The 14,655-nt window shown below is 41.8% G+C and overlaps 1 protein-coding gene across 1 annotated transcript in view; it reads left to right on the top strand.

The window, feature by feature from the left end:
- TRIM71 (tripartite motif containing 71) overlaps window positions 1-14,655 on the top strand; it is a 62,122-nt gene that overhangs the window by 36,915 nt on the left and 10,552 nt on the right. Inside the window, exon 2 of the mRNA XM_056337543.1 lies at window positions 4,385-4,552. Within this exon, the coding sequence (XP_056193518.1) occupies window positions 4,385-4,552 (168 nt within the window). The remainder of the gene's footprint in view (window positions 1-4,384; window positions 4,553-14,655) is intronic.

The raw sequence follows: 14,655 nt of genomic DNA, 5'->3' as shown, positions 1-14,655 counted from the left end.
CTGAGTTCTCCTCTGTCATGGTGCCTACTACATTCCATTGCTTTTGTCTGGGCTTGGTATTTGGGAAATTTTGGTGAGGGCTGGAAGGGGGAGGGGGGGGCATGCTGGAAGCTGGTCAGCAGTAAGGAGAGGAGAGCTGGTGTGGGAATTGTGGAGTGGGGTCAGGGTTTAACTTTAGTGGCCATTCATCAGATGATGATTGATTGCTGTGCAGTCCCAGGGGACATTTAACAACATCTCCGCCCATCCCCCTGCCCCCTTTGAAAGCAGATGGACCAAAAAATGGGGAGAGCGACACCCAGGAATTCCTGCTGTTGTAAAATGTTTTTACGGTGCACTGTACAGCCTTTCCTGAAGCAATCACATTTATGGCCTTGCTGTTGTATTTCTTGGGCTGCTGTGGCTGTAAAAGATGAATAGCCCTGTAATATGGTTCACTGATTCTGTTTAAATTGAAGTAGGCTCCCTTTATTGTTTTGTGTCTAAAATTGTATGCCACCAATTCAGGAAATATTTCCTGTTTGGGAAATAATCAACCCATAGCTGATTTATTTTAAAATAAATCACTTTTAACTATCTCTCTAAAACTGTTCCCCTCTTGCTTCTGACTTCTCCCTTTATTTTTGGTGGAAATTCTAAATACTAATTAATTAAGAAGCAGTTCTTAAAAAAAAAAAACAACAAACCAACCCCCCCCACATTACTAAACTTGCTTATGAATCTATTTTCCCTTACTAGATTAACAAAATGGGAGTTGGAAAGGCACCAGTTTTTATCTTAAACAATTGTATATTTACTTACATAAAAATGCAATTGTTTTTAATTACTACAGAAAGAAAGAATTAATTAAATGCAATTTACACAACACTGAATTTCTTTGAAAGGAGAAATCTGTCTCTGCTTTCTAATTTCTTTCTTCCTGCCTATCAGAATGTTTGTGTGGCTTGGAAAAAACAGCAGGTTTGAAGGTTTTTGCATATAAACCAGGTTTTGATACACTTGGGGAAACAGTGAAATTAACAGGACAATAGTTACTGCACAGCTTGATGGATCTCTTGACTGTATCATCTCTGCCTCTTCAGGTAAGGTAGAGGGGGGCAAATTTTAGGACTCTTCTCTAAGTACTGTGGGGTGTGTTAGTGTGTGGGGTTTTTTAGTCAAGTATCGTAAGCTGATCTCTGTTATGGAAGACTTAGTATTACTGTTGCCTTCCTTCCCACTGCCCCTGCTTATCCGTGGTTCAAGACCAGTCTTGTTATTTGTCATATAATGATCACAGAAGGAGCAATATGTGACTATTCTAACAGTGCAACTGAAATGTGGGGCAGCCTTTTCACATTGCTGAAATTGGAAGCTCTGCCAGCCTTTTAGGTACACTACAAGTGCATCAGATCTGAACTGAGAACACACTTGTGCATTGTACTACTTTTGTCTGTATGTGTTTTTGCAGGCGGTAGCCTGCTGATGGGGGTGGGGTGCAGGTTTGGCTTATTTTCTCTCCCTTCTACTTAGAAATAGGCATAGAAACTTAAAACGTAGCAGTACGTGACCTTTGTGGCCATGACCTAGGGACTGGGATGTGAGCAGGCTTGAGCTTAACAACGAATGCCTGGTTGTGGTTACAAGCACAGGCAAGCTGGATGCTGTGCTGCAAGCTGGGTTAGCTGGGCTGGCACAAATCCCCCTTGCTGTGGCACCCTGCGCAGCCGAGTGCTTTCCAGTTCAGTTCTCTGGGAGCATGGCCCCACTGCTGGGTAGAGCTGATGTACAGCCTCTTGGGTGCTCCTGACGGTGAGTATGTGAGATTGACCACAGGAGGGGAATTGCCCTTGTACCTCTTTAAAGTTTGGGGGGGGTTTATTGTAGTTTGCGTCCAGAAGGGAGTTTCTGGGGAGTTGCTAGTTCATCTTGAAGCTGGCTGACTCTTGCAGTTGTCATCTGGTGGCTAGCTCCCCCACCGAGAGCAGTAGGGGTTACACATTTGTGTGTTCTCCTGTGTGTGTAGTAAATGACAGTGCAATGATGGAGATAAGTCCACTGCTTTCTACTTTTCACCCAAGCCTGGTAACTCTTTTGCTCTCAGATTTAAATCTAGGTTGTTTTTGCCATTTTGTCTATTAAGAAACAAATACGAGGCTTTATCAATGGCTCTGTAGTATTCACCCAAGACTTTCCGGTGCCCTACATGTCCTACGTAACTTGCATATTTCTGAAATGAGATTATGGCTCTTTTCTCCATTCTAAATTCAGGAGTGATGTTTTCCACCACATTGTGGTGGGTGGCAAGAGGCAACTGGACAGCTTAAACTTAGTTTCTCTTCGGTTTGAATGGCTGGATGACTTTTTATCACTGGATGCTGACTTGCAGCAGGAGTGCTTGGGTGATAGGACTGATGATCTGTGGTGTTTTACTGAGCTTTTGCTTCTAGTGTTGACTATTTTGGAGGACTAATAACAGATTTAACTTGCTTCTGGACTTCTGTTCATATGGTCACCATTTTCCTTTCAGCTGCTGTGCTTGATTGAGGCCCCAAATCCCTGCTGTATGTTTTAAAAGTGTAGCTGATTCATATGACTTAACTTGATACCCTGTCTTGGTTTTCATTCACTCTCAACTTCTCAGTTGTTTAAGTGGAGTCATTCAGCAACATGTAGTAAACATTCCCTGTAATTTCAACAGCAAAATTACAGAACTGCATGAGTAAGTGAACATTGTATACAGATTTAGACAACCGCAGCATAAAGACAAGGAACCCTAGTCTAGCTGAGGAAGATGATGCATTTGAACAATGAGTTTCAGAGCCAAGGCAGCTTTTTACTTAGAAAAGACAGAGCATGAGAGATACTGCTTGAGAGTTTTAATATTTGAACAGAAGCAAAACGTAAGTGTTCCAGTTTCTCTACAGCAAAACTTCTTAAAAACTTCTTAAAAAAAAAAAAAAGGGGGGGGGGGGGGAGGGGGGCAGTGTTAGTACAATCTGACACGTGTGCACAAACACACACACAGGCCTTTTGAGAACTTAATCCATCTACCATTTCAGCTGTTGTGCTTATAGGAGCTTAAAACGTCACTTCATGCAGCACAGGCAATCTGAGGGAATCACCTGTCCTGTCCTCCCCCTTTCCTTTTCAGGGAGAAGGGAAAGGGGGATGTTATGCACCATATCGTGAACCGTTAGCTGGAATTGGGAGTGGCTGTATGACAGCTGTGAGAAGACAGGCATATCAAACATTTGTCTAATCTTTGTTCTGTTCTTGCTGCTTTCTGTGAGGTAGATTTCAAATAGCTGACGATGGAGAAATTGTTTGTGGTTTGAAACCTTGTTTGCCATTGTATAGTGGATTGTTGGCTCTTCTGTGGTAATCTAGATTTTCTAACATCACGCTCTTAACAAAAATAGTGTATGCAGCTAAGGGCAAGACTTTGAATACAGAACTTGTGTTCAAGTGTTGCACTTCACTTGCATCTTTGAAAACAAAACAGCTGATTCTGCATCTAAGAAAGCAGGCTTCCATGGAAGACGCTATTTCTATGTGCTGCTTCCCTCTACTGGGTGGAATGGGAGCAGTTATGGCTGATGAAGAGATCCCACTTCCTAGGCTAACATCTTGCTGTAAGACTTCACTATGATTTGAATATAGGGGTTTTAGGGTACTTTGTGAATAAATGGAGTTTTATTGGTTATCCCCAGGTCACTGTAGCATTCAAATACTCTGATGGGCATGCTAATGTTCCAGTCTTGTTTTCCAACTCGAGCATCTCTAAGTATCACTAGCCTCGAAACACTATGTCATAGCAAAGGTTTTTTGCTTTGCTGTTGGGAGTGGCAGGAGGGAGTCTTAGTCTTGCCTGATACTGTTACTACCCTGAACACAAGAGGCTTGCATATGTTGAGAACACAGAGGTTGCTTCTCAGCACGCATAATGTGTTTTCCCCTTCTGGGGCGTGGGTGTGCTGGTGCTGCAGCTCTCCAGTGCATTGATTATTAAATGACCCACTTAAGAGAATGCAGGATTTGTGTATGCAGGAAAAGTCTTCACCTGAAGCTTGCCATAGATGGCATCTCCAGTCTGCAAGCGTTGGCAGATGGCTTCCGCTCTTAAGAGAGGCGATGTGGACACTCTTCCTAGTATTGTATTGCAAAGAAAACAATGACACTTCCATCTAACCGTTAGAGTATGATTTGGAGCTTACTGGTAAGGATAGTTCTTCCTCTGTGGAGAAACAATTGTGAAGTTTTTGCCTATTGCTACTGCTTGTAACAATCTTTATAGTTGAGCTGTTAAATTTTTATTTACTTTTTTTTTTACATCCTGGCTCTGTTTTGTCTTCAATTCTTCATTAGATAGTGATATAGATATTTTTTTCCCCCTCTTTTCTAGGTACTGCATTTCTACTGTGATACTTGTTCTGTCCCCATATGTCGGGAATGTACCATGGGGCGACATGTGGGTCACAGCTTTATCTACCTCCAAGATGCCCTACAGGATTCCAGGACACTCACCATTCAGCTCCTGGCAGATGCTCAGCAAGGACGACAAGCTATTCAAGTAAGATACTCCCAACTCGAGTACTTTATTTCTACTGCCCCCCTTCCTCCCCGCAGCTTGTCTGTTACAGGGCAAGGTGTCAAGGCAAAAAGCTCTCTGCTTCTGCTGTCAGTCTTCTCACCCCTTCTGTTCTCTCAGATCTCTGACAGAAGTGGCTGTGAAGTTGCAAACAAAGTGCTGTTATGAGTTTTGCATTCTTGCAGCATAATGCTGTCATGTAAATCACAATATATATGAAGCTCTTTACAAATGCACTTGAGCATGAAGCATTTTGAAGAAAGTTCTGGTCTTGTATAGCAGTGTCAAGCCTGGCTTTGTTTTTACAACTGAGACTTAGTTTCAGATGTCTGCTAGAAGCTGTACAGTCAAGACTCTTAACTACCCATGACTCTTGTTATGTCTTCGGTGTTGCCACCAAATGTAAAATATTAATCAGCTGTTGGATTTGTATGAAATTTCTACCCTGCCTGTGCAGAGGATCTGAAGTTATCTGCATACAAAGATTACTCTACACACACAGATGCATAATATTAGCTGCCTAACCTCAGCTATGTTTTATAATGCAAATATAAATACCTGGTGAGGACTGAAAGGCAGGTAGTAGTATGGTGCTTCAAACAAACCACAGAAGGAACTTACATAGGGCAATAACCTGCAGGGATATGTAGATAGTTAACTTTTGCTGAGTAATACCTAGTAGTAACTATTGTATGATATTAGCAGTAGTTTTGCCTGTATAAAGAGACTTTGAATGGGGAAAGCATATTGGGAAGCTTCACGCTGCTATCTTGTAGCTTTGTTAGCCTCAAATGCTCTAGATGTGAGCTGGATATTCTAAAACTCAACACTTACGATTTAACTAACAGGATTTTTTTGAGTAAACATTGGTAGAATGCCATAGATAGGAAGTAAACTTACTTTCTGAATTGGGTGTGCTTTCCTGGCACATGCATGGTGCAAACAATAATAATTAAAAAAAACCCCAAACAAACAAACCTTTTGTCCACCCATCATTGCTTGTTTTTAGTAGATGAGGAAGTAAGCTTGTTCAGTGGGACAGCAGCAGCTAATTTTCTCTGTAACTTGTTAAAACAGAACCACAAACGCCAAGCTTTTGGAGCTGAATAGCTAATTTAAAACTGCTTCTTAAGACAGAATCCTGCAAACCATAGCTTCTTCCAAGATTTGTTTTAAATTGGATCATAAGGCGCTTCAGTATCCATACTGAAACATTTCACGTCCCCAAAATGAGCAAGAAGGAAAGGATTATACTAGTTTAAAGAACCTCACTGGTGCAGTATTATGAATTTCTCCAGGCTGTCCTAGACAAGGGCTTGTCTGTTAGTAATTCAATTACTGCTTTTGACCTCTAGGGCTCTAAATCATCTAACTGGTGCGGATAAATCATCTAAGAAGGGGCTGTCTCTTGGGGTAGAATCTAGCAGAATATCATTGAGTACCACTCTGCTACTATTGCATGAATGCTTTTGTGCCTGGTTGCTTCCTACTGGGTTTAGTTTGCTGATTCCTCCCCCACTTTCTCCTGGCTTTTATGTTGGAGGCTCCTGCCATTGTGGTGAGCCGACTGCTTTATGATGGTACAGGTTAAAGGTGGGTGGTCCTGGCTATGCTCATGTAACTTGGAACAAGCAGCTCAACTGAACTTAGTTTGTGTAGTTTTGCCCTCGTCTAACTACAGCCCATCCAGGTTAAGAGACTATCTTGGAAGTGTTAACTGGGGGGCAGCTTGTGTAAAGTTTCTGTAAAATGAGCTATGTTTTTCAAGAATCAAGTAGTTTTATTAGTTTAGTGGGCTTTTTAATCTGGACCACTGTATAGAAAGAGGGTAGTAAATGAGCAGATCAGTGATGAAGTTGAGGAGGTGGTAATCTGGGGGAAGAAAACGGGAAGACTATACAACTCAAGACAGCTCTACTACCTGAGCAATATCAGCAACAACTGGAAGAGCATGTGGTGCAGTGGAAAAGTTGATGCAGTGAGCCTGCTGCATAAGAAAGTTTTCACAGAGCAGAGCTTTCCTTGTTCTTGGGGTGACAGGGCTGTGAAGCTATATATTTATCCTAGGGAGGAGACAGCATGTCAGCATGAATTTAAAACAAACTGTAAAGTAACTAGACTCTAAATTAAAAGCAATTGGCTTGAGTGCTTTTCTTAAAGTTTGGAAATGGTCAACAGAGAATTAAATGCTGTTACAAGCTGCAATATGAGGAAAGTAGACTGGAGCTCTAAGAGGCTTGAAAAGTAATATGGTGTAGTAACACAAGTGGGACTGATTCGTGCTGCAGTACTAGTAACTCTTAATAGGCTGGCAAAGTGATAGCTCTCTGACATGAGATGTTGAGGTGGATGAGGACGGGTAGTTGAGAATAAAGGGGAAAAGGTGGAATTTGAAGGGTGTTGCAGGAGAGGGGAAATCAAGCCATGAATCAACTGGCTGGAGAGTATCTGGTTAACCAAAGTTGAAGGCTTTTAGGAAGAAATGTTTATTTAAACTCTTCCTGCAGCTTTGGAGGAAAGATTGTTTTTCAGACTTTAAAAAAAAAAAAAAAAAATGCTGTGAGTTGGGATACATTTCAGCCTCTTGATCCACTGAAGCCTGACATTGTCACTCCTGAAAAGTCCAAACCTCACTTTTCAAAAGGACTTGAAGTCCTCTGTAAAAAATAATAATCCTGGCAGCAAGAGGATTGATTTTTTTTTTTTAAATTATTTTTTATTATTATTATCCCCCCCTCTGCCCTCAGTGGGGTCCTGCAGCAATGGAAAGCTTCCCTGTGCTGTGCTGGTCCTGGCCTGGATCATGTGTTTCTAAGCCTGACCCTAACACAAGAACTTGTGCTTGTGTGCCAGAGTGAGCTGATCCAGCTGAAAGGGTAATCTTTTTGTGGGATTACTTTTTGGCTGGGTCAGTCCCCTGGCTGGTTCACTGCAGTGCTACAAGGATTATTAATGATGCCAGGGAATGGAGCAGAAATGCCCAACACTGTTGCTTATAGGACCTCTTTCTTGTCTCAGTGGAAAGGTATCTTCCTTGCTGGAATACTTTTTTAGCCTTTCCCAGGGACTTGAATTGGTTCACAGGATGATATGAACGCCAAAGTTGACATGGGATTAATGGGGTAAGGGGACGCGGGACCTGATACCTTCCTATATGGGGAGCTTGTCCTGCTGCCATGTTTTACCTCATAAAAGCGCACATTTAGCTGTCTTCTTTCAGAATTTTTTCCAAGGACTGGCCACAAACTGAACATAAATCTCTTATGATGAAAGATAGATGGCTTCTTCAAAATGTCATGTTCTTAAAATACATCTATACATGTGTAATTGTATATATGTATGTATGTGTGTGTGTAATCTAATGCACTTGCATAACAGTAAAGCATTGAGCGCTCATTCCCATTTAGGGTCGATTTCCAGGTGAACATGTTAAAATACAGTTTGATCTGTTCGTGTCAGTTGTCTTAAAAGTGATTTTATTGGAAAACAAACATTCTTTCCCAGCCAAACCTATAGTTGTTTTTGGGATGTTTGACAGCGCAGGCTTCTGCATGTAAATTAATGCAGTGAGACTGGTCATGCCCAGCTCATAGAGGGAGCCACTCGCCTACAAGCATGAAAGGCTTGGGGGGGGTGATGGTGGGGCGGTGGGGCAGGTCAGCCCTTAAAGGCAATGCCTCTTCTCCCAAATTGTGGGGGAGGTGGAATGAAGTAGACCAACACCTTTGTTCTAGAGAAGTGGGGGAGGGAGGTACTGTAGGAAACTTGGCCAGCCAGAGGAAGAAGCTGATCTCTTGCCTTGAGCCTCTGCCCTTCAGTGGAGGCTTCCCGGTGGGTTGCCATGTGGATCTGTGCTGCCCGGGAGGTCGATACCTGAGAAGGATGGCACCGCTGTGCTGCAGGGGATCATTCTGGGCTTGTCACGTTGAGTTAGCTCAGGCACCCTTGTGTGTGGCTTTGAAGTCGGGCTTGCAGGTTTTTGAGAATCTGAAATGAAGCTTTATAAACAAAATGGAGTTAATTGTGCTTTTTTGAAGTCTAGGATTTATATCAAGAGACTGAATTTCTTTGTACTTCTAGATATTGTTTTGTGTTGTGTTTTAGTGGGTTCCTTAGTGTAACACATGAGCAGATGGTTATTGGAGAAGAAGGATTTGACATGTGTCACTGTCCAAGCTACTGTTCTGCCTAGAACTGTAAGCAAAAAGTCTGTTCTTGCAGTACAAACCAGAGTGAGTGAGTGTTGGTTTCTGACATGAGTTAACATGGCTTCTTAGCTCTCCCTCCATCAAAAGTTACTTTAAAATTCTCTTTACGTCAGAATTTTTCTTTTAAGTGAGAATTTTTTTAGTGTTACACTTTCTAGGCTGAAGCCTTAAATTGGTCCAATTACAGTGATTTGTGCTATAGCTGTACTCTAGTATTACTGCAAAGCCACTGCTAAGCCTGTTAATCTTGGTCTCTTTACTGCAACTATACTTTATAGGAACTTCCAGTTAATTTTTCTAGTATAAGAACATTAGAAAGTTTATATCCAGTTCTTGTTGCTGGAAAAAGCTGGTTGTTATATGTCCTGGTTGTTATATCCTCATCTGAAATAGTGATAACTGGAAAATTTATGTGAAACAAACTCTCTGTATCTTAGTTACCATACAGAACTGAAAACAAGCTATGGATGGCACACCTTCCACTTGGTGGAAGAGGGCTAACTTGAGATACATGGAAGGGATTCCTTAAGATTTTTGTATTTAATGTGCTTTTAAAAGCTAGAGACGGGTTTGCTAGAGAGTGTGCATCTCAAAGCTTTTTTTATTTTCTTCTCTTAACCTCTGGAGAGGAATTTCAAACTTTGCACCTTCACTGGAGAACTTAAACTAGCACACTGAAATACGGGAATAAATGTCTGAAAAATGAGACCTCCCTTCTATCTTTGGATGGATGGAATTAAAAATCCCAAGGACCTTTTAAAAAATGCTTATGCAAGGTAGTGTTGATGAGTTGCAGTATAGCTAGCATAAGCAGCTTTTATGTGTCTCATGGTGTTGCCTCAGTGGTGAGCTGTGCTGCAGTTTGTTCAAATGGGTAACTTTCTGAACGGAATTGATAGAATCTAACATTGTGGCTCAGCATTTGGATTTAACAGGCTCTGCTGTTTCAGAGATCTAAGTTAGCCTCTTTAAATAACTGTGTGCAGCGTGGATATATCTGGACATACTGATTTAATTTCAGTATCAGACTGCAGAAACCATGCAGTGAGGGCATCAGCACCTTTACAGTAGCTCTGCGGTTCTTGTTAGTAGTCCATCAGAACACATACTTTGTAATGTTTTTTCTTTCTCCTGGAGTCATTATGTGCTTCTGATCATAATTTTTCATTTAAAAAAGCAGCACTAGTGAAAACTTTGGAGTAGTGGTATTTCTAGAACACAACATTTAATTACTCCGTAGGAATAGTTAAGTAAAGATAAAACGGTAAAAAGGTTTTTTGTTAACTTGAGGCTTCAGTTCTTAATGTCCAGTGGAAGACAGGAAATGTGAAAAATGGCTGAAAACCACCATTCTGCAAAATGGCAAATATGATTTGGTCCCCCCTGTAGTCAGCCCAGATACCCAGAAGCGCAGCCAAAGGTACTGCTTTGTTACTTCTGGCTCTTGCAGTCTGTTTCTTCATAGCTTTGTGTTGTAGCATCAGTGGCTGTGTCAGAGCCACTGTAGCAATAGCATGTTACTACTTTTCACCTCAAGTGGTTAAATGTAGCTAAAGGGGAGCTCAGAGAGGTGCCCACCTAAAAGGGGGCTCACAAAGGACTCCGGGGGTCCAATACAACCGTCGCCTTTTACTCAAAACTGGCTGGAGCATGTTAGCGACTGGCCAGGCATGCCTGGCTCTGCTGTCTTGTCCTGGAGAGGAGTGTTTGGTTTGGCTTGTCGTACGTAGGCACTGGCACCCTGGGTGCCAGGTCTAGTAAGATGTAAAGCACTGTATGAATCACAGGAATAGCAGATGTATTAACAAAGTAGCCTTTTCTGTTTGTACAAAATATGCAGAGAACAAAAACTGAGACCTGCATGTTTAATAATCCTCGTTAAATACTTTGAAATCTCAAAGTAGAAGTAATACTGCATGCCATTATCTTCTGCTGAAGTGTGTTTTGAATGTTGTTTGTTGCTATTTAGATAGGCTTACAGACAGTAGCAAGAAATTCTGAAATGTGCTGGTAGCAGTAGCCTAGTTAATGATGGATGTCTGCGTTGCTTTCCTTCACGAAAGCATGCTTGTCTGCACCACTGGAAGCTCTATGTGGCAGGTTTTCTTTTGTTGGAGACTTTTGGAACATAACACCTACACAAACACTGTTGTTACTTTAAATTTTACTCTGAGGAATTGGAGTACTTTCAACCCTAAAGTTTACAAGATACATTGCAAAGTCCCTTTTCTTTTTTTTCTAAACACAAGACACTGATGACACCTCTATAAGTATGGGGAGTGGTACTGGCCATCTTTGGAACCCTGAGAAGCCACGAGTGAATAGGTACAGCTGCAAATAAGTGATTTACTGTATCAGCCAACAGCAGGAGACGAAGTAGTTCTCCATCTCAAATTCAGTAACCCAATGCGATTCTTTGCTAAACACAGGGTCTTGTCTTCTGTTTTCCAAGCATGTGAACTGGCTGACCGTCTCGTTCACTAGCACTGGAATAATTATGGCATACCATAAGGAGAGTGCATCATAAAAGCTGCTTTCCTTTAAAAGGATTTGTTGTTAAAAAGATTGTGTGGTGTCTGACCAGAACAAGAAATGCTGCCGCTTAACATGTTTCCTAAAATGTTGACCTCTCTGAGACAAGTTCTGCACAGGAAATGCCTGCAGAACAGCAGGAGGGAGTTATCATGGCAGAGCTGTGGTATCTTACAGTAATCAAAGAGAACAAGGGATTTCCATGTCAAGAAGGCTTCCAGAAGTTGTACTTTAAGCTTTTGGCTTTTGCTTTGGGTAGATAACTTGCCTGTTGCTGTTTCACCCCCCACCATACCTCTGCCTGCTGCTGTGTGTTTGATGCTGGTTGGCCTCCCAGGCTGTTCTAGCCTGTGTTGGCAGACTGCAGGATCATGTGAATTTTACCAAAACCTTACCAATATCCTGGACAATATCGGAGCCCCTTAGTGTTTTGGGCATCCTTTACACTAATCTGATCTGTTCAGGCTCAGGCAAGTAGAAATAAGTCCAGTTGATGACAGGAGTTGTTGGTAGACAACCTTGTGCTATTCAGTATGGCTACTTGCCCTACCATAACTGGTTCCTACAGATGAAAGATCACAGCATCCACAGGGAGTTAACACCTCTCCTGCTATGACAGAGTTCTTGAAAGGTAGACTGTTTTTAGTGAAGAATCGTGAGGGAAGTTTGGATTGCTTTTAGCTGTGGAGTATGAGGAAAGCATACACACAGATCATGTCGTTGTCCTAATGGGTACTGCTGTACCAAAAGCTCAAACAAGTAAAACAAAGACTTCCCTGCTTTCTCAGACATGCTTGCTAGAATTGGAATATGAGTGGATAGTGTTGTTTCCCTAACACTTCTCAAGGAGATACCCATTTCTCTTGCAAGAGGAGGGTGTTTTGCTGTTCTTGACAAGAATCTGTTTTTGAGGAAATGCTACCTTTTCCCTGCAGTGGAAGCTGCTTGTGTATTTGAATGATGATGTAGAGGTGGCAGAGGCACAGTATTCTTACGCGTGAATCCTTCCAGCTAGGACTGAGACTTACTGGCATTTATGAAGCCTTAATCTGTGGCCACTTGTGACTTCATGTCTGCTTTGCCAATTGTTGCGGTGAAACTTTTCACTTTCTGTCAACTTGAAGTGTTGAGTGAAACTCATCTGCCAGAAGCTTTGTGTGAAGGCAGGTGAGGTCTGCCTCCAGTGGGGCTGGGGTATTTGGGCTGTCCACGAGTCTGAAGACGTTCCCTGTTAAAAACGTAGTGAAGGTGACTCTGGCCTGGGAGTTGCATGAAGAAGGGATAGCTGAAAGGCATGCTTGATCTTACTGAGCCCTGTGCTGCAGGGCTGCCAAGTAGCACTCCTGTTTTCCCCTGCCAGTTTGCAAGAGAGTTCTCCGGATTAAAGATCAGAAACATTGCCGTATTTCCTCAGGGTTGTCTTCATCTTGTCTCTGGAGACTGACCACCTGACCAAGTTAGTCTTCCTTTTCCTTGCAGTTCTCTATTCCTGGGTGACCTGGAAGAATACATCTAATTCAAACTAGTTGTCTTGAACTAGCTGGAATAAAAATGTCCCAAGTAACAGTACACTTGTGTTTTCATGGTGTAGCTTTCCCATTGTTGGCATAAACTAGATGCTGTTGAACTTGCTAGATCAGAGTTTGAAAATACTAATTCTATGAAAGATAACAAAAAGGCCCTGTCTGACTTTCTAGACAAAGCTGGATCACATTGGGTAGTTCATAGATTGTTGCATCCAGATGGTTCTTAGATTGGTACACACATACAGAATTAAACTAAGGATATCTTCCATACGGCCCTGAATGTACAGTAAAGCCTTTAAATTACATTGGTACCCACTTCTATCAGGTCTGCGTTTCTGAAGATGTTTTCTGCCAGAGCATTCCTGGCTACCCTGTCTGAAACAGCTCAACTTTTGAAGTGGATCAGTTGCTCAGAGCAGAGTGAGGGAAAGATGGTGTAAAATCTATCTAAAATGCTGTATTTAAAAGCAAATACCCATAGCTATTTCCATGGCTTTCAGTATGTAATGTGGAAAACAAAGGTGAGTTTGAATAACTGTTCTCAGCTGTCAGCAGCTTGTTGAGCTACTACAGCCATGTGTAGTGTGTTGGTAGGGATTTAGATGTTTTCTGTATGTTGTTTAGTATTAAAATCTTATAAATAAAATACCGTGATGTACCAAGCTTATGAAAAGAGAAAAAAGTAACTGCTTGATGGTACAGTCACAGAATCACAAGATGGTTGAGGTTGCAAGGGGCTGCTGGAGGTCTTGTCCAACCCCCTGCTGAAGCAGGGCCACCTAGAGCCAGTTGCCCAGGACTATGTTCAGGTGATTTGAGTACTCCCAAAGATGGAGACTCCACAGCCTCTGAGCAACCTGTGCCAGTGCTCAGTCACATTCACAGTGGAAAAAAAAAGTTTTCCTGATGTTCAGAGGGAACCCCCCATTGCCTCTGGGCCTGTCACTGGGCACCACTGGAAGGAGCCTGGCTCCATCCCCTTTGCACCCTCCCTTCAGGTATTTGTATACATTGGCAAGATTCCCCCATAGCTTTCATTTTTCTAGGCTGAAATACCTTCAAATATTGTCATTTTGTTCTAGAATTTTGTAACTACCAAACTAGTATCTTTTTAATATCTTAAAGGTTCATGATGTCATCTGCATGTTAATGCTGGTTCGCTGTATGACAAAGGTGCTGAAAAGATTCTGTTAACTGATGTTAATGAACCTTTTCCATTGGGAGCTGTGATCCTTCAGATTTGGCTGCTTTTAATCGTATTTGGTTTTTATGCCCTTTTCTGTAATATCTTGTGAAACTGGGAGCAGTTTGGGGAGGATTTTTCAAGGAAACATTTTTTTTTTTTTCTTTGAGGGGAGAAGAGAAGTGTTTCTTCCAGATGCATTCTGCATATTTGCAGAATACCGTTGCAAAATGTTTTTAAAATACTAGTGTTACAAGGCTATATTAGAAAGAATTTGGTGTCTATCCAAGGAGTGAATAACTACATGAATGCTGTTTAATGATAACAATCTAATCTTTGTGTTTGTGTGTGGTTTTTTTTTTTTAAAATTTATTAACTTCATATTCTGCTAGGGTGTTCCTGCACAGCTCAGATGCATAGATACACCAGTGTTTCCTACAGCAGCCTTTCTTACTAAGGGCAGAGCCATCACACAAGAACAGTTTTGAAACATTTTGAGGGACAAGACAAACTGGGTTTTCTGTATCTAGGAAAACACAAGTACGAATCGCTGTGCGAGTCTCTGGTTTAAGTTCATACTAGCTGCTTGCTGGAATTGCACAGGGAATCAGTCATGTGGTGTTGGTGCAGTGAAGG

Source organism: Falco biarmicus, chromosome 4 (genome assembly GCF_023638135.1).
Source record: "Falco biarmicus isolate bFalBia1 chromosome 4, bFalBia1.pri, whole genome shotgun sequence".
Taxonomy (NCBI): domain Eukaryota; kingdom Metazoa; phylum Chordata; class Aves; order Falconiformes; family Falconidae; genus Falco; species Falco biarmicus.
The sequence above is the reverse complement of the archived record's forward strand: the minus strand, read 5'-3'. Positions and strand labels throughout refer to the sequence as shown.